Source organism: Psammomys obesus, unplaced genomic scaffold (genome assembly GCF_907164565.1).
Source record: "Psammomys obesus unplaced genomic scaffold, mPsaObe1.curated_primary_1811, whole genome shotgun sequence".
In the NCBI taxonomy this organism is placed as follows: Eukaryota; Metazoa; Chordata; class Mammalia; order Rodentia; family Muridae; genus Psammomys; species Psammomys obesus.
In genome coordinates this window covers 10823607-10850544 of record NW_026585689.1, presented here as the reverse complement: position 1 = coordinate 10850544, position 26938 = coordinate 10823607, and the positions used below count along the sequence as shown (strand labels likewise).

Here is a 26938-nt window from a genome sequence, read left to right as displayed (position 1 = left end):
CTCAACTCCTGAGCTGTATCTGCTTCTGTTATTCTCTACTACTCTTAGAGTATACATTAAAACTTGCTATTTTTTTTTATCACAGGGATAATGGATTTGGTAGTTTTTTGTAGTTTTCACAAGGCTATCACACACAGCATTTAAACTATTGTTATGTCATTAAGTCTGCATGACACACTTTTGACAGTCACATAGAACTTACAACAAATTATTTTACAATGAGAAAAAAATTACCTTCTAAAACAAAATGACTCCTGATAAGTACAGGGAGTTCTTTGCATTATACTCTTGCCAATGATGAATTTGGCAACCAGTTTCACCTCTAGGAAAAACATTTTTTGTTGTTTGTTTAAAGTGTTTTGTGACTAGAATAATCAGCACTGTAAAGATAGATAGACAGCTTAGTAGATTGCTAAGTATCTAGTTGTTTACTGCACACACACACCTTTTAGTTGATATACATATATTATTAATGATTCTTGGGACCCAAAATGAAAAAAATGTAGTCACAATCACATACACGGCTTATAGGAGCTGATAGATATTCATAGAGCTCCAAACCCTGAATTATGAATGGCTTCCATTGGAGTGGAACTTAGGAGATATGATCTTTGAATTTTTGCTTTTTGTTTTGTCATAAACCAGGCTTCTGCTGTGAGTGTACAGATTTCATGCGGGCTTGGCATAGCCTTCTCTCATCATTCCCTATAGACTGCATTTTTTCCTCACTTTCATTTAACTTTTTAAATGTGTTTCTGTTTTTTTTAACCTGCATGTATATCTATGTACCATGTGAATACAGTGCCTGTGGAGGCCAGAAGAGGGGTCAGATTCCCTGGGACTGGAGTTACAGTTGTGAGCAGACATGCAGGGGCTAGGAATTGAACCTGAGTCTTCTGGAAGAAGACTCATACAGGGCTCTTAAATACAAATCCTTCTCACCATTTCTCAAAGAATGTGCATTCTCACAGATTTGCAAATGACAATTATGTTCCTAGGCAGGCCAAGACCAGCTTAATTGACCTAATGTATAAATCAGACCTTACGGGAGAGTAGGCAAAGTAAAGAGAAGAAAGTACAGAAGAAAAACAATTCTGAAAGGCCAGTACTCCAAGTGGTATTATAGAGCTACACCTAGATATGGCCTGGACAAAGAGAAAAATGGTTACATGTGATTGACTCAAAAATTGATCAGATAAAAATATCCCTCAAGTAAAGTCCTGTAATGTGAGAAAGAAAATAATCAAAGAACTATATTTAGCCAGAGGAGAATGCGCTTTCCGTTTTTCTTAGTGGCTAAAGTTGTTTCTTTCTTTCTTTTTTCAGTCTCTTTGTAGTATACCAAGTAAAATTCCTTATAATGTTCCTTTAGGCATGCAAGGTCAGCATGCAATTATGGAGACTAATTCACAGGAACTCCAACCAGTAGGAGATCATTCCTTTGGTTTGAACCTTTAACATGGGTGTTAGTCAGCAGTCTCATTTGGTAATACAAATCTAACTCAAATTTAGGTTAAAGGTTAAAAGGAATTTGCTGGCTTAATTAATGTAAAGTCCAAGCGCCAAGTTGGCTTCAGATAGCATTCCTATGTTGCATTTTGCCTGGGGTAATACCAGGTTTTGTTTATGATCCTGACTTACTTGTATTAGAAACAGCTATTTTAAACTTTCAAGTGGCCCAGCTTCAGACATGAAGTAAATGCCAGAAACATTAACTCCAAGTCTAGTTAGAACAAAGAATAGTAATATTGTGTCAGGATTCTTTCCCCATTTCCTGTCTCCACATGTTTCTTTATCATTTTTCTCAAGCATGATTAATAAATCAGCAACCCCAACTCTACAGCCTTAAGATCTAACAAGGAGAGGGATTTCATTCCTTTTGGCAAACTACAAGTCAATTACTATTGGGCTTTAATTCTTTTAGTGGGGCTGGAGAGATGGATCAGAGGTTAGAACAGTGGCTGTTCATCCACAGGTCTTAAGTTAAATTCTCAGCAACCACATGGTGGCTCATAACCATTTATAGTACGATTTCATGGCTTCTTCTGGCATGCAGGTAGAACACTGTATAAGTAATAAATAAATAATTCTTCTTAGAATTGCAGCATGAAGCAGAGGTGTTTAAACTAGAGGGACTCTAAGACAGAACATTTATTTTATGGCATTTAAAAGGCACAGAAAAAAATATGAGATTCACTGCAGACAGCCACAGAGAAGAAAAGGGAGATGTCACTTCTCTTAAGCAGAGACATGAAAAATGAAACATGAACATATGAGCTGGAGCTGAAATACATCTCTTCCCAGTTGTGTGGGTTGGAGTCAACCAGCTTCCACTAGAAAGAAAGGGCAGAGGAGACCCTTGGCTGCCATCTCCTTCTACCCCACAGCTTCCCAGCACAGCTCACATTGGGTGCACTCAGCAAAAAGCCAAGAGACAGGAGTAGGAGTCTATGGAGCACAGGCAGCCCTCTGCAACAGAGTACAGTGAGCAGGGAGAGACAAGGACTAGAGGACAAGCAGACCTAGAACTGGTATGTCCTACCCAGGACACATGCACTGTATTAGACAGTGTTGGTGTAGCTTGGGTCAAGAACCCACTGTGAAGGAGAGATGAGGGGCGACTGTTTGACAGATGCTTATTGAGCACCGTGAAGAATGGACAGTTACATCACAGAAGGGATGCTGACAGCAATATTTAGAAGTCTACTACATCGGGTAAAACACAAATATCTTCTGGGAAATGAGCCAGTCTAAGACTGGTCAGTCATCTCCCTTGTCTGAACTATGCTTGAACGGATCAACCAAAGGAAAAGCAGGATAAGTGAAAATACAGAAATATGCAGCATGACTTAAAATAAAATCTGAGCTGGGTGTGGTGGCACATGCCTGTAACCCTAGCACTTGGAAGGCAGAGGCAGGTGGAGCTCTGGGAGTTCGAGGCCAGCCTGACCTATAAAGCAAGTCCAGGACAGCCAAGGCTATACAGAGAAACCCTGTCTTGAAAAAAACATTTTTTTAAAAGAAAGAAGACTCAGAATTATTTTTTATATGAGGAGCTCCTACTTTTTACATTTTCTAGTTACCTTTGTGTTATAACAGTTTCTTTTCTTTTCTTTTCTTTTTTTTTAAGTGTCAAAGGAAACAAATCATCTGACCTTTGAGTTTCTTGCCTGCATCTTAACTGACAGGTGAAGGTTCACTGTTCAACTGCCAGTCAGGCTTGCTTTTTCTCTTACCTTTTTTATCTAAGTTTATCTTGCTTCTTTCGTTTTTTTCTTTCTGTCTTGTCAGTAACAAATGGTTATCATTCTCAAGCTCATTGCTTCATTTAGAAGGACTGAGCAAACTTTGTAAATGGTTGAGAAATTGGCACCAAAAAGCAGCTGACACATCAATTTGTCAACGACTAGGACTCTCTGTGGAAACACCCTAACGTAGTGATCAGACAGCTTTCAGTTCCTGTCTCCAAAGATGGGGTCTAACATGATGAGGGAGCTGCGGGGCCTCTGGGTTACAATCAACTGATACAACAGTGTCCATTTGAAAAGGCATTCATGAACACATGAACTGTAAAATCAAACACTCCCACAAAACACCCCAGACAAATGAAGCAACAAATGACCAAAGCACCCAAGTCGACATTTCCCAAAGAAAGTCTTAATAGCTAATATATGAAAATACTCTTGAAATGGAAATCAAACCACAGTGAAATATAACTGCGCACCTGTTAAAGTGGCCATTCTAAAAATGATTCTAAGATAGTAAGCGTTGGCGAGGATGTGGACAGAGAATCTATATACACTGCTGGCGGGAGTGTAAATTAGTCCAGCCATGAATGAAAAATGACATGAATATATCTCAAAAATTAAAAATAGAAACACCATGAAACCTAGCAGCCCCTCTCTTTGGCATACGGCCCACAGAAATGAAATTAGAACCTGCATGGACATCTCTACGCCCTTGCTTGTGTGGTGTTCTTCGTGGCAATAAAGCTAACGAATCCACCGTTAGGTTTTGGACAACTGGGCAAGGTAGTTCAGCACATATGGATGCTCTTTACCTTGTGAATTTGTATTCAGATCATTCATTGTAAATTAAAAATACCATAATAAAATGCATTTAATATGCCAAATGTAGCAAGTACACGGACATATTTAGACCACTTACATTCACTGGCAGTTGGGCAAAATCATCTAGCACAGAGATGGTTTTAATAGGGTATAGTTTATCAAATACCATAAAACATACTGGACAGTGTCATTTGTTCTCTTTCATTTCTGTGTGGCTTCCTGGGAGTTGAGACTTGGGTCTGAAGCCCAAACATTTGGAAATTGTCATTACCACATTATCACTTAAGCAGAAAAATTCCAAATTTGAAGTATCATTTCTACTACATTCATATTGCTTTTGCGACATCACAAACAGAAACTTAAGTTGAAGCATTATAAATTGAAATTTATATATTGTTTATGCAGTGTGATGTTATTCAGCCTTAAGAAAGATAAAGGCATTGCCATTTGCAGCAGCATGGATTACTCCAAAGAACACAGCTGCAGAAATACTGTATATAATTTCAGGTCTATGTGGATTGTAGAATACAGTCACACACAGGATGAGAGTAGGATATGACTACCAGAGGTTGGGCGGTAGAGGTGAAGGTGGGTCGTCTGCTGTAAACTTTCAGCTTACAGGCTGGGTAAGTTCTAGAACCCTGTGGTACAGCAGCAGAGTCACTGTAGCTAACAGTAGTGCACTGTATTCATCACAATGCTGAGAGTACACGGCAGTTTCTCCTAATGTTCATGTGCTTGATTTTGTACATACATGGAGGTGAGTAGATAGATGTATTGCCATGATTGTGGTAGTTGTCTTTGTCAATATCATATTGTATAGCTTAGATACGTAATTTGTATCTCTTGAATAGTCATCTTCACAAATATTTTTATAAAAGCAAAATCCATAATGCCTTAATTTTAAACCATTGTCTACTTTTCCATATTCGCTAAATCTTCATCATTACTTTAAAGAGCAATGAAATTGTATTCATTTTACTAACTACATTATTTTTAATGTAGTCATAATAATAATGATGATGTTGAAATTACCATCTACTTAAGAAATTTTGGGTTTGTTTTTTTCATGTAAAAAGAAAACATTTTATCTGGTTTTGACTATTATGAATCAAACTCTTACAACATTTTTGTACAAGTCCTTGGGCTAACATCTTATTTTCTTTTAAAATATTGCTTGGAGTTGCTAGGTCAGAGAATAATTTTAATTTATTTTAAAACACAACAGCTGAGCTGTTTTCTAAGGTGTCTGAATCATTTTACAGTGCCAACAGCAATATGTAGATGTTTAGCACTAACTTGTAAGGTTCTGATTTGTTAATTATTCCAGAGGGTGAAAAGAGTTATAATTCATTTTCAGCCTACTGATCATGTTTCTGAGTACCAGCTCTTAGACGGAGATGTGAAGTGTGTGTGTGTGTGTGTGTGTGTATGTGTGTGTGGCGTGTGCACGTGTGTAGAGCAGAGTGGCATGATCCAATGCTGCTATCTCTTACGAGCTATTCCCAAGGGCCTATCGTACAATTTCTATCTGGTTTCATCAGTGGAACTTTGCTACACAGAGGTATGACCTTTACAATTCGTCGACCTTTGACATGAGTTGCCATGAAACCACAACATAATAATTGAGGCTTTCTGACCTTGGTGATAATAAACGAAGATGATTTTCCCCCAGTACTCACGAGGCAGCAACAGAGAAGGGACGCGTTCTGCCCTAGAAGTTTGAATTCCAGTTACAGGTCATGTGGTTTGAGATAAGAACACATGATACTGTAAAAGAATAAGCAAGACAAGGCAAGCTCTGAATTTCCTACCACCACTAAAATCTGTTACTGTAAAGGTAGGCTCAAGTTATCCTTAACAAAATATTACTTCCAGCTAAGTAACATTAGAGTATATTATCCTTAAAACAGAGGAACAGCAGTGCTAAATGGCAGAGCTAAAGTCCTCCTTCCGTTACTGAAGCCACAAACCTCCTCTCTCCAGATTATTCTGGTATTGAGATCTCTGTGTTTCATCTAGATTAAAAAAAAAGTATACTCAAGTTATATAGCTATAGTCATGGTATGTTTTTTGCACAGATGGCACTGTGTGTCTAGGACCACTTATAGATACAGTGTTATAAAAAAGATAAGGAGACATAGCAAAGGAACAGATCATGAAGGGAGAAGTCTGAATGAAACCAGAGCACACATCTAAGTTTTCTTCCTGGACACTCTTAGTTCTTTCAGCAACAAATTCCAAAACCACATGAAAAAAAGTGTACATGAAGTAGCTTCTAATAGATAGCAGTGTTAGATTATACCATCCACTTTGCTTTATATTTTTCTTGTTGTGAATGAGATCCAATGATGACAGTGAGCATCCCACTGGTTGCTGTGTACTGAAATTCCTGGCACCCAGAATGCAAGATGTGTTCAGCAGAAAATACTTTTATTCAAACACTTTAAACAAAACACACAGTTCTTAATAAAGGATAGTGGAAGCGTTCTTGAATTCTAATTGCTCAGATACTAGCCAGGGGCCATTCTTGTAAGATTGGTACAATGGTACTATTGGTACTCTTTTCAGCATGCCAAGATAACTTTTTGAAACTTTATTTGGGCACTCAAAATGTTTTTGAAGTTTAACTCTGTATGTATGTTCCTTTTCATTGTTTTACAATGAAAATAAAACATTACTGGGTTTCTATGTCCTCACATGCAAGGTGTCTCAGCTACATTCCTTTTGTCCTAGGGTCTGACTTAAATTCAGAAAGAATGGCAGAGATAGAACTCACCCCCTTCAGAGAATTTTACCTCTGCATAGAAGTGTGGCTTTAATAACTTCAAGCCATGAGAGAAATATACAAGAATACTGTTACCTAACTGCACTAACTCGGTTTTAAAGGGAAGCATTGAGGTACAGTTCCTAGAGAAATTAGGGAAATGTTTTCTTCCATTAGCAGCCCTTTGCTTCTCAATCTCTGAAAGCAACTGATGAAAGGACGTTACATGCAACTATGAAAAACAATATTTATAGTGGCGAAACACATTAAAGCACCTCTGCGAACTTCGGGATTCCGTCTGAGGCTGGTCGTTTCATAAGCACATCCAAAGCAACCGCCTTAGGTAAAAATGAATTTAAGCACGTGTGGGGTACGGTCAAATCTTTATCCTACAACAGCCTTGGCTTTAATTTCCAAGTTCGTGTTTTTTTCACCCGTAGGTGTGCCCCCTAAACTCTGTGGCTCTCCTAAATGTCTGGGTACCGCCTCGTTCGAGAACTGACTCACCAGCATTCCCAGCAACTCTTTTAGCAAAGCGAATCGCCCCATAGTGAATGAATAACTGGTTGTGTGGAAAGAAGGCGGGAAAGGGGTTCATTTTCTCGAGTTGTGACCGACTCGCTGACGACGGCAGCCACAAGTGAACAAGAACCAAACCGTTTAGGACAGGTGGCCTCTTCCACCACGCCCTCAGAACCAGTCCACTCGGCAGCCCACGGCCCGCCCACCGCAGAGCTAGGAAGCGCTGGCTGTCTGGGGCACCGGAAGTGGCGACGCCTCGCGCATGCGCGCCCGCCCCTCAGCGCGCACTTCCTACGCCGGGCCCTCCAGTGAAGAAGCGGGGTCGCTCACGCGACTCAGCCGGGTCTCCGCCCGCCCTGCGCGTCGCTCCACCGCGCATGCGTCCTGGCTGGCCCATCCGCTTTGAGGCGGGGCGACCGGACAAGTTTCTCTTTTTTTATTTTTTTTTCTTCCTCCTTTGCTCCCGCCCCCTGCTCTTCCCACCTGCCACGTACGGGACCGCGGCTGTCGCTAGGCTTGTTGGGTGTGTGCGATTGGCTAGGCCGGCGCAGCTTGCAGCTCGGCGAGGCTCGGCGGCCGAGCGGACGGAGCCCGGAGCCTCCCTGCTGCGACACTGCGGAGCCGGTGGCGGCCGAGCGGAGGCCGGGTCAGCTGAGGCGGCGGCCCCGGCGAGCGGGTACGGCCCCCCGGAGCCCCGCGCGCCGCTGCTCTCGGGCACCCGGGAGGGCCGGAGGGCTTCTGGAATGCCTGGCGCCTGGCGGGTGGGGCCGGGCACCGTGGGAAGGGGCTGGGAACGGGGGCTGGGGGGTGGGGGCAGGCCGACGAGCGGCCCTGCCCGGGGAGGGGCGGCCGGGAGGGGGAGGGGAGGGCACCGGGCCCGGCCGGCCTGGCCTGGACGACACGCTCACACCCCGGTCCCGCTCCCTCTCGCCCCAAGGGGTTGGATTTCTCGCCCCTAGGGGAGAGAAAGGGGGATTGGGGAGGCCTGGGGCGTTTGGTGCCTCTCACTCTCCAGAGAGCCCTGATAGGTGGAGAGTGAGTGAGTTGTTCAGGGCAGAGATAGAAGGGGCTTGAGGAGGTCGGCAGCGTTTGTGCCTAAGTACCCCCGGGAGTGGCTTGGACGGTGGAGCGTGGACCCCGAGGGAATAAATAGATTGGGGTCACAAAAAAGCGCCGTCGGTCCTACACCGTCATGCTTAGTGTCCTCTTGAGGACCTACCCAGTTTTACTGATGACAGTTCCTAACTTTTGTAAGTTTGTGTCTCTGGGCACTGTAGGAAGGATTGTAGAGACCTAATCTCGAAGATCATACAGATTTAGCCTGTTACTCTCCTTTCGAATGTGAAAAAAGTGCACCATGGAGAAGAACTTGAGCTAGCATAGCTAATAGCGAAAATGGTACCATTTTTGCCACATAAAGTGCATGTAATACAGATTTTGAGGCCTCTTGCAGTTTTAGAATAATCACTTTTTTTTAATCAAGGTGTTTTGTTGGTGGTGTTTTTTTTTTTTTTTTTTTTTTTTTTAAAGAGGTGGGTGGTGGCAGTGGTGGAATATGCCTTTAATCCCAGGGGCAGAGGCAGAGGCAGGAGGATCTCTTGAGTTCAAGGCCAGCATGGTCTACAAAGTGAGTTCCAGGATAGCCAAGTCTACACAGATAAACCCTGTCTTAAAAAACAAAAACAAAACAAAACAACAAATACTGCTTAGAGGCTGAGTAATAGAAGCTTCTGAAAAAGGGCCTTACCCTCAGGGTAAGCAAGAGGAAACTGAGGCTTGACTGTTGAATTTAACTCCTAGTGCAGCTTTATGTCATTGGGCACAACAGTTTATCCCAGTTATCAGAAAATTTACTGGATGGAGGGCAGGTTCATGGCAGAGTCACTTCAGGACTTCACAAGTAGTAAGACAGTAACACGATAAGTCAAAAATATAGGGACCTCACCAGCAATTCTAGGAACTAATTCATGTTAATCTCTACCCTGAGAAAAAGGGTAGAGAAAAGAGGACCAGAGTTGACACCTGAGTGTGTGAGGTTTTTCTCTTGGGATGGGAAATCACTGATGCCTGTGTGTATTTACCTGAGATCACTATACAAATGAGAAACAGTTTTTAGCGAAGATTGCAGGGAGTTTTAACAGTCAGTAGGAAACACTAGAAGTGAATCTGGGCCACCTATGGAAGGTGTTAAGGATATGTAATGTGTGTCTTTAGGTCCTTTGGAGCTTAGTGCTTTCCTGTTCCATCAAAGGGCATATTACCAAGTAATATTACAGAAAACTCCTTAAATAGCTTTTGTATGTCAGGTACTATTTTAGGTGATTCTGGGAATATATACTAGTATTTTACTGAAACTGATCACTGGTCCTTAATCTAGATATTGCTGGCTTAACTAGCCTATAGATAGAAGGCAGTAAATGCAGATTTATTGAAAGATCTTCATTCCTGTCTGGCTGTCAGTGGAAGTATGGGGGGTTTATCATCTATATTTTTATATTACTATATTTTAGAGCCTGGGATTAGTACGTGTTCTGTAAATACTTTCTAAAGGCAGAGAACAACTTTGGCCAACAATCGAAGAGTTGGTTTTATAGCTGTTTCAGGTCATTATAGCCCTCATGAGAAGTCCATTGTGAGACTGATAAATTGTGCTCCTTTCATTAAGATAAGCATGGCATCCAGATTGTGGAACATAGTTCACTTTGTTCTGCCTTGACCTTGTAGTGTTGTGCTTAATGTCCTATTTCATTGAAGAGTTACTAATAAAAGTGTAATCTTCTTAGAGGATGGGTAGATTCATTTAAGGGTTAGATGCAAAGACTGGAGCATTTATGTGAGCAATATGGGGAGAGATACATATTTAATAATCATGACATAAGTTAGGATTCATTAAAAACTTTACAAGTTGAATAGTTTGGTGATTTGCTGAGTGAGGGATTTTCCACATTAAAGGGGCAGTGGCAGAATAATTGCAGAAAACTTTGATGATGGAGATTGAATAAATTTTAGAGACAGAAACAGAAAGCTGCCAGTAGTAAAAGTTCAAGATTGAAAACAAAATGGCTGTTAAGAGATTTAGGACAGCTGAAGTGGCTCTCAGGGTCATTTACTTGGAACAGGTGAAAAGAGTTGGTGGCAGGAACATTCTATAGTGATAGATAAGCATGTTCGGGAGTTACTTGGCCTTGAGAAAAAGGAATATTAACCCATTATTTGATTCTAAATATTTACTTTTACAGTAGTAATTTGAATTATTAAAGGCCTTAGTGTTTAGAATTTAAGATTATAAAGTCATAGAAAATCATATTGAATAACCTAAATTGAGGTAATTAAAGGAAAATAAAACTTAAGAAGGGAAAATTCTGTAGCAAACTAGTATTAAAAGCTACTGCTGTCACTTTAAAAAAAAATCTATTTTATGTAGCACCAAGTATTTATTGACCTCAAAGCTTTATGCATGCTAAGCAAACACTTTGCCACTGATTGGTGGCCTTTGGTTTTATTTTATTTTTTGTTTTTGTTTTTGTTTGGGAAGGGGGAGAGAGAAGAGACTCTAGCGGCCCAGATTGATGTTGAACTTGTTTTGTAGCTGAGGCAGACCTGAGCTTCTGATCCTACCTACCCTACACTTAGTTCTCTTTCTTTTTAAAATAAAGAATGTATGGCTGGGGAGATGGCTGAGCTCGCAGCATGTACCAGTTTTGAAGAGCTGAGTTCAGTTTCCTATTCTGGTATTGGAGGGTTCACAGCCGACTATGGCTCCAGCTCCTGGTGATCCAACACGCTGGCCTCCTGGGGCACCTGCACACAATTAAAAATAAAATAAATCTTAAAAATGAAGGAATGCAGTCTAATCATACACACCCATTCTGATTGGAGGTAATGTGGGTTGACAGGTTAATGGAGTTGTGTAGCTTGATCTTACATAGTTGTTAGAAAGCCCAGGAGAATATTACTTACTTGTCCTTTCTCTTTGAGTTTCTAAAATAGGAAATTAGAAAAAGTGCTCTTGAGATCTTATTTAGGAAAAAATAGGTTCTAATTTCATGTTCATACATGCTTCCTCTCCCAGGTTAACATTAGAGTTACAAGTTAACAATTTTGTAGCCATGGTCTGTTTGAATAACCATTTTGTACAAGGCCTCTTCTACACTCTAGAAAGATTAACAAAGATTCTGTACAGTGGAGAGGACAATAACAAAACAAAACCATACCAATGTCTCATAGTGATTAGTACTTTCAAGAAAAAGGAGGCTGGGAAGAGAGTGATGAGTCATTTTAAATTAGATTCTTAGGGAAAATCTCTAGAAGATGACATATAATTAGCAATGTGGGTCCAGTGAGAAGTGAAAGAGTTCAAGGCAAAGGATACAGTAAACACAAAGCCTTTTGTTGGGAGGGAATCTTAAACATTGGTGTAGCAGATTGTGAGTAAGGCAAAAAGTGGGAAATGTGGTTAAATACTCGACCAGAGGCTGAGTCATGCCAACATTTTTTTTTCCTGTGGAATACCAGTGGAAAGTTCAAGGATCATGACATTAGAGTTTAACAACAGACCTCTTGCTTGTTGAAAATTCAGTGAAAGTGGATGGAGGTAAATAAACAGACTAAGACATTTTGAAATTTATAAATAAATTTATTTATTTTGAAATAAATCAGGCAAAATGCTGAATTGGATTAAGTTGTAGTGAAGGTACCCAAATTGGTTGGGTTACAAAAATATTTTAAAGATGGTAGCAACCATGTTTGCTGTCACTTTAGATGTAAGGCTTAAGAAAAAGGAAATGGCAAGGCCTTTTCTCTGTTGTGTCACTAGAAGAGTTGCCACCAACAGATGTGAAAACTTCAGGAGCGACACCATTGTGGTTGAACATCAGGAATTTATTTTTAGACAGATGGTATTGGTATTTTCAGTTAAGTAATTGAGTATGTAGATAAAATAATACTATACATAATAATAGAAACTACATTATTAATAAGATGCTTCCAGACCATTTATTACATATATCAACAATAAGAGGCATTTTCTAAAGGGGCATCATTTCTTAACATTCTTTCTAATAGCTCTGCTTTCAACTTTTAGCCTCTTTTTTTTTTTGTTTACTCATCAAAACTATTTTCATCAGTTTTTTTCCCCAGAGTTGTATAGATAGAGCATCCTGGAGTCCACCATGAACGGACAGTTGGACCTAAGTGGGAAGCTGATTATCAAAGCTCAACTTGGGGAAGATATCCGACGAATTCCCATTCATAATGAAGACATTACTTATGATGAATTAGTGTTAATGATGCAACGAGTATTCAGAGGAAAACTTCTGAGTAATGATGAAGTTACAATAAAGTATAAGGATGAAGGTAAGACTTTTAAATATTAAATGTGTTCTTTTGCTCATTTTTTTTCAATGGACTATCTCCCTGTCCCCCCAACCTTGAGTAGCTATTTTCTTTTATTTACTATTTATATAGTACATACAATTCTTTTGTGCTTTAAAAATATAATTTATTTTTAAAATTGAGTACCTGATATTTTCACATCCATTTTACAAATACTTTTTTTTCTCCTTCCAACCAAATTTCCACATGTATGTACACAGTTGAAAGGGATTCTCACACTATATGAATTTAATGAAAAAGGATTTCTTTACCAACCAAATATGGGGAAGCTGGCTTAAAGGCAGGTGTCTCTCTGTATCTTTTTATTCTTTTTTTTCTTCTTCCTTTGGCAGTGACTACATACTTACTGTGTAGTACAAGACTGACATGCTACACCTGGCCAGATGTGTTTCGTTATTGCAGGATTTTTCAGTGTGCATTGTGCTGATCTGTGTTGTCAATTTATTGTATGCAGTTGTATGTATGTTCTTGGCTTATTTGACCACAACTATTTTTTTACAGAGATAAATTTTGCTTGACAAATATTTCATCAAACATACTAGAATTATAGTTTCAGGCTACATTTATTTCCGATGTAACTATTTACTCAGGCTTCTTTGTTAACATCACTGTGAAATTTTTCTTTTTACCAATGTCATTTGTACTATTGACATTATCTTCAGTCTGTTTCATCTTGAGCATTGCTTCTTACACTGTCCTTGCTGAAACACTATCATCCCTTAATTTCTCTAACACTGCCTTTCCTGATTTTCTTTTTATGACTAACAGCTGCTTTTTGTGAGGACTGGCTTTAATCATGATGGTTATTATTATAAAAACCTTATGTTCTCAGTGGTTCAACATTCAAGAAATCAAGGAATGTTAACTAGCATTCTGTGTTTACCCTGAGCATTAACATCCAGCATGCAGATGGACAAAGAGTATGAAGAGATCTTATTTGCTAGGGTTTGAGATGTATGTCTGTACACAAAACATTGGTCAGAGCCTGGTCATGCGGCTTTGTTGAGCTACAGATGGAAATTGTTAATTCCTTGGCACCTATTTTATATACCTTACCCATTGTAAATCAACTGTGATCAGCTAAGTTTGTCATCTACTAACATGTGTAAATTCTCCTTTTCTGTTGACATGATTTGAGAGTACCCAAACTAATTTTTGGAGTCACTCAAGTTCTTAACTTTCTTGAGCAATCTTATCTTTTTATTTACACATAGTTTTACCTCTATACTGTTCAATGTATTCCTTAATTGAGTGAAATTCTCCTCTTTCTTGACATTGCAACTCAATTTTTTTTTAAAACTGTATCACCTTTTTTTCTTTTTAAACACAGCTGGGGACTAAATTTAGGACTTCTAGTCAAGCACTTTACACTGAGCCAAATGCTCGACACCACAACTAAAAATTTTAATAATCATTGTAACTTGAGACACTGTAGTCTTTCCTCACTTAGCACATCCTAAACTGACTTTATGACTAGCTGTCTCTTTTTTCACTTTCATATAGGGGAAATGTCAACAAACTGAAGGATCAGATAATAAATACTGTAGCTTTCCATCTAACAGAGGACCTTTGTCATACTACCATAATTTTTGACAACTTAAAAATGTAAAAGACATTCATAGTTCATTATTCTACTAAAACAGAAGAGGTTCTGTTGGGTGTGGTTTGTGGCTCCCACTTTGGGTTATCTTCCTTATTGAAACCTGTCCTCCATATACAGTTACCACATTGTATTTTCTTCCTTCCTCCCTTTCTTTTTTGTGATGTGTTTTTAAAAATTGTTTAATTTGTTCAGATTGTTGTTTCATAGTCTCTGTTGGCCACTACATGAGATGGCAACTTAGATAATTGTTCCAACAGAGATATCCATTCTGTGTCTTAGGGTTTCTCTTGCTGTGAAGAGACACCATGACCATAGCAACTTTTTTTTTTCCCGGTTTTTAAGACAAGGTTTTTCTGTGTAGCCTGGGCTGTCCTGGACTGGCTTTGTAGACCAGGCTGGCCTCAAACTCACAGAGATCCCGCCTGCCTCTGCCTCCCGGACTACTGGGATCAAAGCTATGCACCACCATGACCAGCTGACCAAAGCAACTCTTATAAAGGAAAACTAATTGGGGCTAGCTTACAATTTCAGAGGTTAGTCCATTTTCATCATGGCAGGAAACATGGTGGCATGCTGGCAGACATGGAGCTAAAGAAGGAGCTAAGAGTTCTAGGAGACTGTGTGTTCCACGTAGGGTGTAGCTTGAGCATGCAAGACCTGTTTGTGTGGTGACACACTTCCTCCAACAAGGCCAAACCTAATAGAGCGGTTTCCTATAGGTCAAGCATTCAAACACATGAGTGTATGGGTGTCATTCCTATTCAGACCACTATATTCTGTTACTGTTATGTGATTTAAGAAAAGAAAAGACTAAGACTGTTTACACAAATTTCATTCTTTGCATGTTATTTTCAGAGTCCTTGAGAATTGAGCAGTATTAAGTATATATGCTATACATTTGTGTATATAGATTTGTCTGCTTATAAATACCTAAAAAGTATCTAGTTATGACTGGTTTTGACATGTTTTATTCAAAATAAACGTGTCTCAAAAGTTTAAAAGCTGGTTTAGTAGAGTGCTCCAGGATAAAACTACTCATCCAGACACCCTTAACTGACCTTTCTGCCTAATTATTCCCCCTACCCCAATATTCCCTTAGCCTTGTGAATGCTTTTGAAATATTCTCTTTATAAGTATTTTTATTCTTAAGATCCTAAGGGATCTCAGTCTTCCGAATGCATTATTTTATATATGTTTACATAAGAACATCTTTTTCTGGAGAAAATTTAGTGTTTCATCTTCGGCATGGTCAGTGATCTAAAAGATTTCACCCTGTTTTGTTAAAGTAGTATTATAAACCCTTTTGCAGCTCTGACTTATGTAACTCTTGATTTTTATTGATGTATTTTACTAAAAGTAAAGATTTTAACTGGAATCCTTGTTTTCATACTTGATAAATTTAAGTGTTACAGAATAGAAATATTTTTCAGTCTAATATAGTAATCTGTGATATTGTTAAATCTTTCAGGACTAAAAGTTAATGTGTATGATTCATTTTTTGAGACAGGGTTTCTCTGTGTAACCCTGGATATTCTCAACTCAAAGATTCACTTGTCTCTGCCTCCCAAGTTGCTGGAATTAAAGGCAAACACTACACCAGGCTTAACTTTGGCTACATTTTCTCAAAATGATATTTATAAGATTAGTAGACAAAGTTGATTTACTATTTTTAAAAGCTTTTTCTTCGATGATACTTGATTCATATGGGAGATTCTAATTGTGCTCTATAATTTATATATTTTTTAATTTTTTGTATGACCTAGTTTACTACCAATACAAATCTGAATTTATTTTTCTTTTGAATTTCAGATGGAGATCTTATAACAATATTTGATAGTTCTGACCTTTCCTTTGCAATTCAGTGTAGTAGAATACTGAAACTGACATTATTTGGTAAGTGGCAAACTTTATAATTTACTTCCTGATGTATTTTTATTTGCTTTAGCTTTTTTCCTTTAATGGCTCAGAGTTACATAATAGTTTCAAATACTCAAAATATTTGCATTCAGTGAGTGTGTGAATTACTTGAAACTTCATATAAAGTTTTTATATACTAATTTTTATAGAAAACTAATTCAGACAAAACAACACTATTTTGTTTTTGAGATGAGATATAACTTAGGAATCTCTAGTAAAGAGTTCTATAGTTTTAATTTTGTAATGTCAGAATTTTGGCTTTGTTAGGTTATTTATGTTGGGGAAAATTAATGTGTTAAATTCCGTATTTGTTATGTTACCCCAAGTTGAAATGCCTTGTATGTCAGATTTAGAAGTAATTGCAGGGTTCCAACTACCTCTGAGGTCTCTAAGAACTTGTAATTATCTTTCTCTATGTTATGCTTTTGCTTTTTCTCAGGGCTTAGCATATAAGTCTGCTACTTTGGATATAGTATTCAAGGAGTAAAGGATAACAACGATGGGTGTTGGATATAGCTCAATAGTAGAATACTTGCCTGTATACTAGTATATAGTAGTATACTGCCAGGTTCTAGTCCCAACATTGAAATAAAAATACGCTGAAGATAGTGCTAATAAAAAGTTGTAAGACATTTAATCTTAGATTTTATTTTGTTTTAGTGCTAATTGATTTGCCAGACTGAATGTTTATTAGATAGAATAGAAATAATTTCAGATTTAAAGTAATTGCATGATTGTGATTATGTGAAAAATAAAAACTAAAATACGTACTTTCTTTTGTTTAGGATTTAATTTTTTTTCAAATTGAATTATTCTGAACCTTAATATTTTATGAACTGTAACCTTGTACTGTTGATTTAATTTTATATTTTTTTTTTTCTTCAGTCAGATAACGCAAATATGCATTAGGTTTTTTATTGTTTGATTTTTGTTTTTGTTTTAACCAAGGCTATTTAAAGGATATCTTTTCACAATGTCTCTTTTGGTTAGAGAAAAGGAAGATTAGATACTCTGGGCTCTGTCTTATTTTCAAACAAAGAGAGAATGTGTTAGATAAACAATTACAAGGAGTGTGTTTGTGTGTGAGTGTCAGGGGTTAAGAAAGACAGGCTGAGAGAGCCTTGAATACCAAAAGCTGAAACTTGGAATATTCTTGGTGGTAGTGATAAGGTTTTACTTTGCATTATGTAAGAGCTGCTGTTTCCTGTCTCTGTGACAGTATAGGTCCTAGATCCTAGATCTTCAGTAGATTCTCCTCTTAAAATAAAACAATTTTGTAGAAACAACTCTTATCCTTGATAATGGAAAGAACATAGTTATATTGGGCTCTTGGAGGTTTGGGAATAGTCACTTGAGAATTCATTACTGTGGTCTTTAGATGGACTTGTTTAAATTTATCTGTATAGTTTTGAGTCTTTAGAGCCTGCATATTACTGTGAAAAAGAAAAAGTACAAGCAAAGCCAAAAATTTTTGGGTCTCAATCCAAGTCATAGTGGTTTCTTACTTAGAGAGTACTACTGGTGATCAGATCTATAAGATACATGACATAATCCATTTAAGCAAGAAGCAGTGGCCATAACTGGTAGCAAGATCAAAATTTCAGTCAGTAGAATTGATGGTCTCCAAAACGTGTGTCAGAGGATATTAATAACTTGACAGAATAACAATAAAGAACAAGACACAAAAAATAATTGTTTTTAAAAGAGCTTGGTAATATTTTTAGAAATGAAAATAAAGTAGAAAGGATAAAATGTTCATACAAGATAACCCTATGGAATTAGGGAATAGGAGATGGCAAGAATGAAACATACACATTTATATTAACAATTTCAAGGGTAAAATGGAGAGTGTAAATATATTAAAACAAGCTAAAGAAATTTTCAAGATTATATAAAATAAGTGAAGTTTTAGGATCAGGAGACATGGTATGTCTTGAGGAAATTACTACAAAACTGGAAAATACATAAGACAGAGTCATTATCTTAATAAAAGTGGCCAGAAAGAATAAGATTGGTCAGTGATGAAACAATTAGACAGTTTGTATACTTTTTTCATTTAGTAATGGAAACTGGTAGGTAGAAATCACATGATGTTTCAAATGATTAAGGAAAAAAACAAAACAAAACACAAAAGCATCTTGTACCCTACTAAACTTGAGCAAAAAATTGAAGTGAAAACATTTTCAAAGAGATTACATAAACTAATGGATCCTTGTTAGAATTTTTAATGTTGGTATTCAGCAAGATGGTAAAACATGCACAAAATCTTCGATTTGAAATGAACATCAATATTAAAAAAAATAGATCTAGGAATAGGAAAACAAGGGGCCAGAAATAATGAGCAATGATTGTATGTAAAATAAGGCATAAGAATAAAAACTGTAAAGGACTGGTTTGGGAAGAAGTTAATATTAACTTTAGAATTTTTTTACTGCAGTATGTATAAATTTTAAGAATGTTGATTGAAAGTTTGGAAATGCTTAGTAGATGGGACAAAAGAAAATAAAGTATACCTGCATGGCATGCTAGAAGGTAAGGAGAAAGAGGTACAGAGAAATAAATAATACAAAATATGTATAAACTGATGGCATATATGCCAGTTAGAAGCAGTGTCAAGGGGCTGCAGAGATGACTCAATGGGTAAAGTGCTTTCCATATAAGCATGGGGTCCCTAATTTGGATGCCCTACACCCACATAGTAGTATATTCTTGTAACCCCAACACTAAGTGGAAAGAGAGAGGCAGATCTCGGGGACTCCAGCCAACAAATCTAGCCCAGAGGGTAAACCCCAGTTTTGGTGAGAAACTCTGTTCCAAAAAGAAAGTTGAAAGCAAGTAGTAGAAAATAACACAGTCAGCTTCTGGCCTCTAATCACATATTTAAAACAAAAACAAAAGGCAGATTTTTGTTGGTGTTGAAAATAAAAAAGTTAAAAAAATCCAGCTAATTAAATATGTATCCTAATAAATATATTAAAAGATTGTTATGACATTTGAAGGTATGTATGCATGTGTGTGTATGTATCTATGAATAGTAGACAGTATGTGTACATGAATATTAGACAAAACACAAAGTCAGTTGTTCTTGAAAGAATATACTATATAGAAACTTGATTAACAATCATTTTATAATCCCAAGACTTGGGAGTCTGAAGCAGGAGGATCACCCATGAGCCTCAGGGAGAACTACTGAACTACAGAGAAATCAACAAAATCATAGTCATGGGAGAACTGTATTCTTTCAGAATCCAATAGTTCAAATAGGATTAAATTTGGCTGTAGACAAAATTTGAAAAAACCTGGAAAGAGGCTTGATCTTGAACATCTGGAATTAAGGAAGCAGTATAATTTCACTTGTGTTTTTCAAGTTGTGACACTGTTTCTGGGGAGACTTAGACATCTACTCACCCCAGAAAAGGAAACAATTATATACTAAGTAATGAAACCACCGAAGTCCAAATACTGTACCAGTGAGCTTGCTGGGATGTCTTACAGGAAGGGGTGTGGGTGAGGGTTACACATAGAAGCATAAATGAGTCACAGGCAACTGTATCACTGAGCCCACCCCAGGGTGGGCAGTGATTCAGGAAGGCTGGATCCCTGGAGTTCCCTGTGTGACAGGTTGGAGAATCATTTCTCCTCAGCAGTCCTTATTGCTTATATACTCGGGGAGGAGGGGGAGAAGAGCTTGAGTATAGCTACAAACTATTTCATTTGACAATTCAGATGACATAGACAACTTTTACATAATATTCATGTACAGAGTATAGCAAGAGAAAAGATCTATTCTCCTACATTAACATTAATGAAACTCAGGGCTGGGAAGATGTCTCAGTGGCTAAAGCACTTGTCATACAAGCACAAAGACTGGAGTTTGAACCCACATAAATCAACATGGTAGAGGTCTGTAATTTCAGTGCTCTTATGGTGAGATGGGGGTTAGAGAAAAGAGGATCTGAGAGCCTAGCAAGCTTGGTATATATAGAGATTCTGTCTCAAACAAGGCAGGCAGTGTGGACCAACACCCAGGGATGTCCCTTGTTTCCCACATCTGTGGTGACATACGCACATCTGTACTCACAGGAAAATTTGTGCACACATGCATGGGAATCATAACAGTGCATACACAGACATGGGATCTGTCCTGCCAGTTATTTAAGGAACATATGATCTCATTATACAAATCATTTTTGAGAACAGATAAAGCAAATATAACTATTTTATTGTGTTTATATAAGCTTAACATAAAAACCAGCTGGCAAATATGTACACATAGAAAATACTGACACAACAAATTAAGCAACGAATCTAAAATATAATATTGCCAAGATGTCTTATTCAAGAAAGCAAGGCAGATTTAAATTAGAGAATTGAAATCTGCTTTGCTATAGAAGGTTATAGGTATGAAAAATTGGATAGCTCTTTTGATAAAGATATTCATATCTTGATCATGTCAAGAATCAGTAAACTAGATGTTAAAGGGACATCTCTCATTTCACACACAGCACCTATCAGAAAAGTAAACACTACATTCCCTCACATGAAAGAACTGTTAACTTTGCAGAAACATGATGAATTAGAATATACATATTTAGTGAAATGAGCCATTTTTTAGACAAGTATTTCATGTTTTAAATGTGAAATCTTAAAGAAAAGTATATGAATAGAAGGAATGGGAAAGGGAGTGGAGGAGGGGAGATTAAATATAACTAAAAAAACTTGTACATAATTAGTTATTCATGCATATGTATAACATTGCACTCTTTTGTCAAACTGACATAAAGTATAGGTTCCTGCGAAGAGGGAACTTAATTGAGGAATTGCCTCCATTAGATTGGCCCATGTGCATGTCTGGGGCATTTTCTTGATTAATGATTCATGTAGGAAGGGCCTAGGTTACTGTAGGTGTTAACCATGCCTGGGTAGTTGGGTTTGTATAAGAAAACAAGCTAGGCAAGCCAAGAAAAGCAAGCCAGTATTGGTGGGTACCATGCTCTGTTTTAGTCACTCTTTACCTCTAGATTCTTGCCTTGAGTTCTTGCACTAATTTTGCTCAGTGATGGAGTGTGACTAAGAGTTGTACTTATTTTAATACTTGTAAATTCTAAAATTCTAAAAATACTATTAGGGGTGAGGGAGATGGCTTGGTTGGTAAGGTTCTTGCTGTACAACCCAGAGGACCTGAGTTCTGATCTACTAACACTCGTGTGAAAAGCTGGGCATGATAACATGTCTTTAATTCCAGCACTGGGATAGAAAGAGACAGATCTAGGACCTTGCTGACCAGCCAATCTAGCCTTCTGGTGAGAAGCAGGTTCAGTGAGAGACTGAAAGTAAGGATAAAAGCCATAGAGGAAAACACTCAGCAACAACCTCTGGCCTCCAAGGGAGCACTCAACCAGCATGTACACTCACACACATAAACAAGTTAAAGCAATAAATGAAAGCAAAACTATTTCTGATTCTGCTGCTTATTTTTTCTTAATGTTTTATTTTAATGGTATTTATTATACATATACTATATATGTGTTTAATGATATTTGTATTTAATGATATTCTAGTTTTATCTGCTAAGCTTAAGCAAATTAATGATTCTGTTTTAGTTAATGGCCAGCCAAGACCCCTTGAATCAAGTCAGGTGAAATATCTTCGCCGAGAACTGATAGAACTTCGAAATAAAGTGAATCGCTTATTGGATAGCTTAGAGCCACCTGGAGAACCAGGACCTTCTACCAGTATTCCTGAAAGCGGTAAACCATGAATTTATTTCATTCTATTCTAATAAATTCTGCTATTATTTTTGGAGAGAGAGAGAGAAGGGGTAGGGAGGAGAGCGAGAAAGAAATAGAAGGAGACAGACTTACTGAGCGAGTGTGTGGTGATTATTTGGTGGGAGTAGAATGACATTCTTAATTATATTATTCTTGCTTCTGCTTTTGTACATGTCAGCATTTCCACAACTATTCCTCAAGAGTACTGTGAAGTTGCATTATACCCCTCCTTGGATTGAATCATAGAGCCTTTAATCTCATTTTTTAAATGCTCTCTAGGGCTAGAGAAAGTGATAGAATACATGCCTGACATGTGTACTCTTCAGGATTCAGTGCCCAGTACTGAATAATACGTAACAAATAAATAAATTCACAGATGAGTGCATAGTAAGTAGTACTCTTGTGGTGAGTACTTTACAGGTAGTGTAAGCCTCCAGAGTTTATACAGTAGGCCAGTTTTCAAATTGTTTGCACTCATGAATTGTTATTAATGTAATAATTGATGAATTTTAGGAATTGAAATTATTTTATTAGGATTTTATGTAGTAAAAACTGTTTCCGGTGCAAAATAATTTTAGATTAGTTCTTTATATAGTATATTAAAGTTTATTTTAAACACAATTTTTAATAATTTGCAAAGGAAAAACTTATTTTACTGGTAACATGCACTATTTATAAGTAGCAAAGGTAATTTAAGGCTTATTGACACATTTGGAGCTGGTGTAGTTTAGACACCAAAATGCATTTTAAAATGTGGATTGAAATAAAAAGCATATTTCAGAGATTGAAAGTATATACACATATATTTTTTAAAACTATTCAACTTTTGTTTAATATTTTAACTTTCACATAAAATGATTTTGTAAATAGCTGTTCATGATGTTTAAAACTATATAAATTTTAAATGTTTAAAATACAAAGTGGCAACTTTTAATTGAGTCAGGGTAGTTAAATGTAAGGGTGATGAAGAGAATTTCTATAGAAAAGTGGCATTATAACCTCTTGAAAGCCTTAGACTCAGATGTTCTATTTTTTTGCTCCTACCTAATTTTGGAAGTTCACTTTTCTCTATTTCTTTCTTCTCCTCCCCATTTCCCTTAATTCCTTACGCTTCTCTGTGTCTTCCATTTCATCTTCTTTTGAAGATCAGACCCATGGTATTCAGTGTGCTACTGAGAGACCCAACTCCTTGATTTATCTTTAAAAATTTGGTTAGGTTTTAAATAAAACTATTATATAATTTTCTTCTTGTCTTCTTTAGCCAGTTGGAATTGTGTTGATGCTCGAATTGACAAATTAGTAATTTCTAATCTCACCTCCGTTTTAGAATATGGTGCAGTTTGCTGAAATACTTTGTGATTTTGGACATTTTTATGATGAAAGCTTGTATGTTTTAGATTAAAGCAGTTTGCTTATTCTGACCTTTTTTTGTGTACATATTTGTGTATGGGTGGATGTAACTGCAAGTGTAGCGTGTGTGCATGTGCATTTGGAGGTCAGAGGACAACCTTGGTGTCATTCTTCAGGTTCCTTTCACCCACCTCTTGTTCTGTCACAGGGTCTCTAATTCCACTGGAACTTCACCAAGTAGCCTAGGCTAGCTGGCCAGGGAACTTCTAGGATTCTGCTTGCCTCTGCCTCCCATCTTGCCGTTGCTGGGACTCTTGAGAGTTCAAATCTCAGGTCCTCTTGAATATAAAGCAAGTCGTGGTCATGGTGTCTCATCACAGTAATACAACGGTAACTAAGACATCAGGACATGGTATAAATGCACCTATCAAAGTAGACCTAACTAATAAATCTGTGAATCTAAGTTCACTTTTAAGAATTAACATTATACTTTGACACCTTTTATATTATTTTGAAGTACATTCCAAACACATTTTTCTACAAGTATTTTAATAGGTAATAAGTAATACATATTTAAGGTAAGCAAATTGATGATTAGGAATTTTGCCTGGCTTGATATTTGTTAGTAGTAGAGAAATAGACAAAACGTAAGAGTTAAGATTCAAAGTTTAGGCAAGATTTCTGTTGTTTTACAAAAAAAAATATTAATTGCTGTATCTGTTTCCTGGGTGTTTCATATATAATTGTAGGTCATTGGGCTGTGGGCTGGGTAAAGTAAAGTAGTTGCCAAAGAGTCTATGAGTGCCCGGAATTCTTGTGAAAAACACTGCCCGGTATGATGGTGTATGTTTGTAATCCCTGCACTGTAGAGGTGGAAACAGGTAGTAACCTGGGGCTCACTGGCCAGCCAGTGATAGACCATATAGCCTACTTGGTGAATTCCAGACCATTGAGAGATCCTATCTCAAAAAGCAAACTGGACAGCTCGTGAGAAATGTTACTAGAGATTGTCTTCTGACCTCCATATGTACACGTGTGAACACACGTACATACCTATACACATAATATGTGTGTGCATGTGAAAATAGATTGTTTATTGCTGTGACAGTTACCACTAGGGTTATTGCTATGATGAACACCGTGACGAAAAGCAACCTGAGAAGAAAGGGTTTATTTGGCATTCATATCCTGAATCATTGATAGAATCCAAGATAGGAACTTAAGTAGGAATCTAGAAGCAGGAGCTATTGTAAGGGCCATGAAGGAGTGCTGCTTACTAGCTAACTTACAATGTTCTTCCTGGGTGGCATGCCTTCAGGCTAGAAGAGGGCAAAAGAGGGCAGCCGAGCTCCTAGATGGTTGTGTGGTTGCTGGGAACTGGACTCAGGACCTCTGGAAGAGCAGCTAGTGCTTTTAACCTCTGAGCCATCTCTCCAGCCCACTAGCTTACTTAAGGAGAAAGCAGGACCACTTGCTTAGGAGTGGCCCCTCCCACACCAGTCACTAATTAAAGAAAATGCCTCACAGGCTTGCCTACAGCCCCATCTTAGTGAGGCGGTTTCTCAATTGAGGCTTCCTCTTCTCAGATGACTATAGCTTGTGTCAAGTTGACATAAAAACTAGCCAGTTCAGGCTCCAAAAATAATAACATGTAAAATGATTGTGTTTGTTAAGGAGCTTTTAAAATAATAATATTTTTCTTTCTTCTTTTCTCTTTTTCTTTATGGAGACAGTCTTGCTGTGTAGCTCAGCTCTTGGCTAGCTCCTGTCCTAGCCTCCTGATTGACAGGATTATAGGCATATACCACTCTCTGTTCACCTTCATCCAGTAATTATAAAAGGGGAAATGGGGAGAGACAGTAATTCTTTTTGAAAAGCTGTTCTTTATATTGTAGTTCCTTTTACCCATTTTTCCCTGAAGCATAAACACATATACAGAAGAAAATAAAACAGTCTATAGTTTTATATTCACAAATTCTTTTTGGTTTTCTCTGAATAGGCTGTCCTGGACTTGCTTTGTAGACCAGACTGCTATTGAACTGACAGCGATCAACCTGCTTCTGCCTCCCTGAGTGCTGGGATATTCACAAATTCTTATTCTAACATTCCTGGCAGGAATTATACACATCTATACTTTCTTGTCTTATCTTTTTATAACTTTTTGAGTATAGATAAAACAAACTTGTTTATTTCTTTATTATAGATACTGTGGATGGTAGGGAAGAAAAGCCTGCTGCTTCTGATTCTTCTGGAAAACAGTCCACTCAGGTTATGGCAGCAAGTATGTCAGCTTTTGATCCTCTAAAAAACCAAGATGAAATCAACAAAAATGTCATGTCAGCATTTGGATTAACAGATGACCAGGTTTCAGGTAAGTCAGTTCCTTTTTCCTTCTCATCCTACAGCTCTCCCTTCTCTCTTAGATAAGGTGAAATATTACATCTTAAGGGCTCAGCCAGTTATTTATTATAAAACAGGGAAATGAATGATTGCAGCACTCTGAAGAGGTTTTGTCATTTTCAGTCCGTAGCACTCCCTTTCTACCTTAAAGAATGAACACTTTTTGCTTCAGCTCAATTTTATTAAAGGAAGTATTTTCAGATTTTTTTGTTGGGTTTAAATTGCGTTTGATAGGTCTTTCTATCTCTTCTGTTCGTAGAAAATTTAAGATTAAACAGATTTCTGGTTAGTAGCTTTTAATATGAATAAATTTTTAGCTTTAAAGCAGTGCTTATATTGTAATTTATACTTTTCTCTTATTTTTTGGTTAATTCATCAGCATTTTTTCTGTTTTTCTTTGGAAAGCCTATTCACACATTCACTGTAGAATGCTTCATGTTTTTATTGGCTCTTCCCATCTTACAATATACCCATCATATAGTTTTCCATGGTAAAGTGAACATTTTCATTAGTGTCTCTTATGGCTTGTGATTTTTGATGTTTTTATTAATTTCTTCCTGTTTTGCCCTTCTAGCAGATTCTTAGTCTAAATAGGCTTAAACTGCAGGGGGCACAGGAGCTGTTATCTCTTTTTTTTTTGTTTTGTTTTGTTTTTGTTTTTGTTTTTTTGTTGTTTTGTTTTTTCAGCAGTAGATAAGTCCCTCCCTCCCTCTCTCCCTCCCTTCTCTCTCTCCCTCCCTCCCTTCCTTCCTTCCTTTTTTTCTGAGCTTTCTTGGAATTACTCCTATTACCTAAGCTGATAAATGACTAAGGATTTGGGCAGAGTTTATAATTATTTTAGTGCAAGTAATTAGACCTTGAATGACAAGGAGTTTCAGTCTTCATTTCCAGCTTCTTGTCTAACCATGAAGTTGTTAAAAAACATGATAGTTTTCTGCTATTAGAGCTTCAAAGGTCAAGTTTTAAATTTCTTAATTCACTGTATTTTTATTGGGGTAAGCTTTTTTCTGGTTCTGTGATATTTGATTAACTAGTATTTATTTTAAATAATTGTTTTCTTCTGCTTTGTTGAAGTTTTTACTACCTGGGGAAGGGTTTACCCGTACCATATACTTTGCCATTTTTATCAGTTGAAGATAGAGAA

The 26938-nt window shown here is 37.4% G+C and overlaps 1 protein-coding gene across 2 annotated transcripts in view; it reads left to right on the top strand.

The window, feature by feature from the left end:
• The first annotated feature begins 7796 nt into the window (after positions 1-7796).
• Positions 7797-26938, top strand: part of Tfg (trafficking from ER to golgi regulator) — a 29692-nt gene continuing 10550 nt past the window's right edge. For both annotated transcript variants that reach the window (XM_055594159.1, XM_055594150.1), the window contains exons 1-5: positions 7797-8035; positions 12486-12714; positions 16166-16249; positions 21877-22023; positions 25598-25765. In XM_055594159.1, coding sequence (XP_055450134.1) covers positions 12531-12714; positions 16166-16249; positions 21877-22023; positions 25598-25765 — 583 coding nt within the window. In that variant the 5' untranslated portion in view covers positions 7797-8035; positions 12486-12530. The remainder of the gene's footprint in view (positions 8036-12485; positions 12715-16165; positions 16250-21876; positions 22024-25597; positions 25766-26938) is intronic.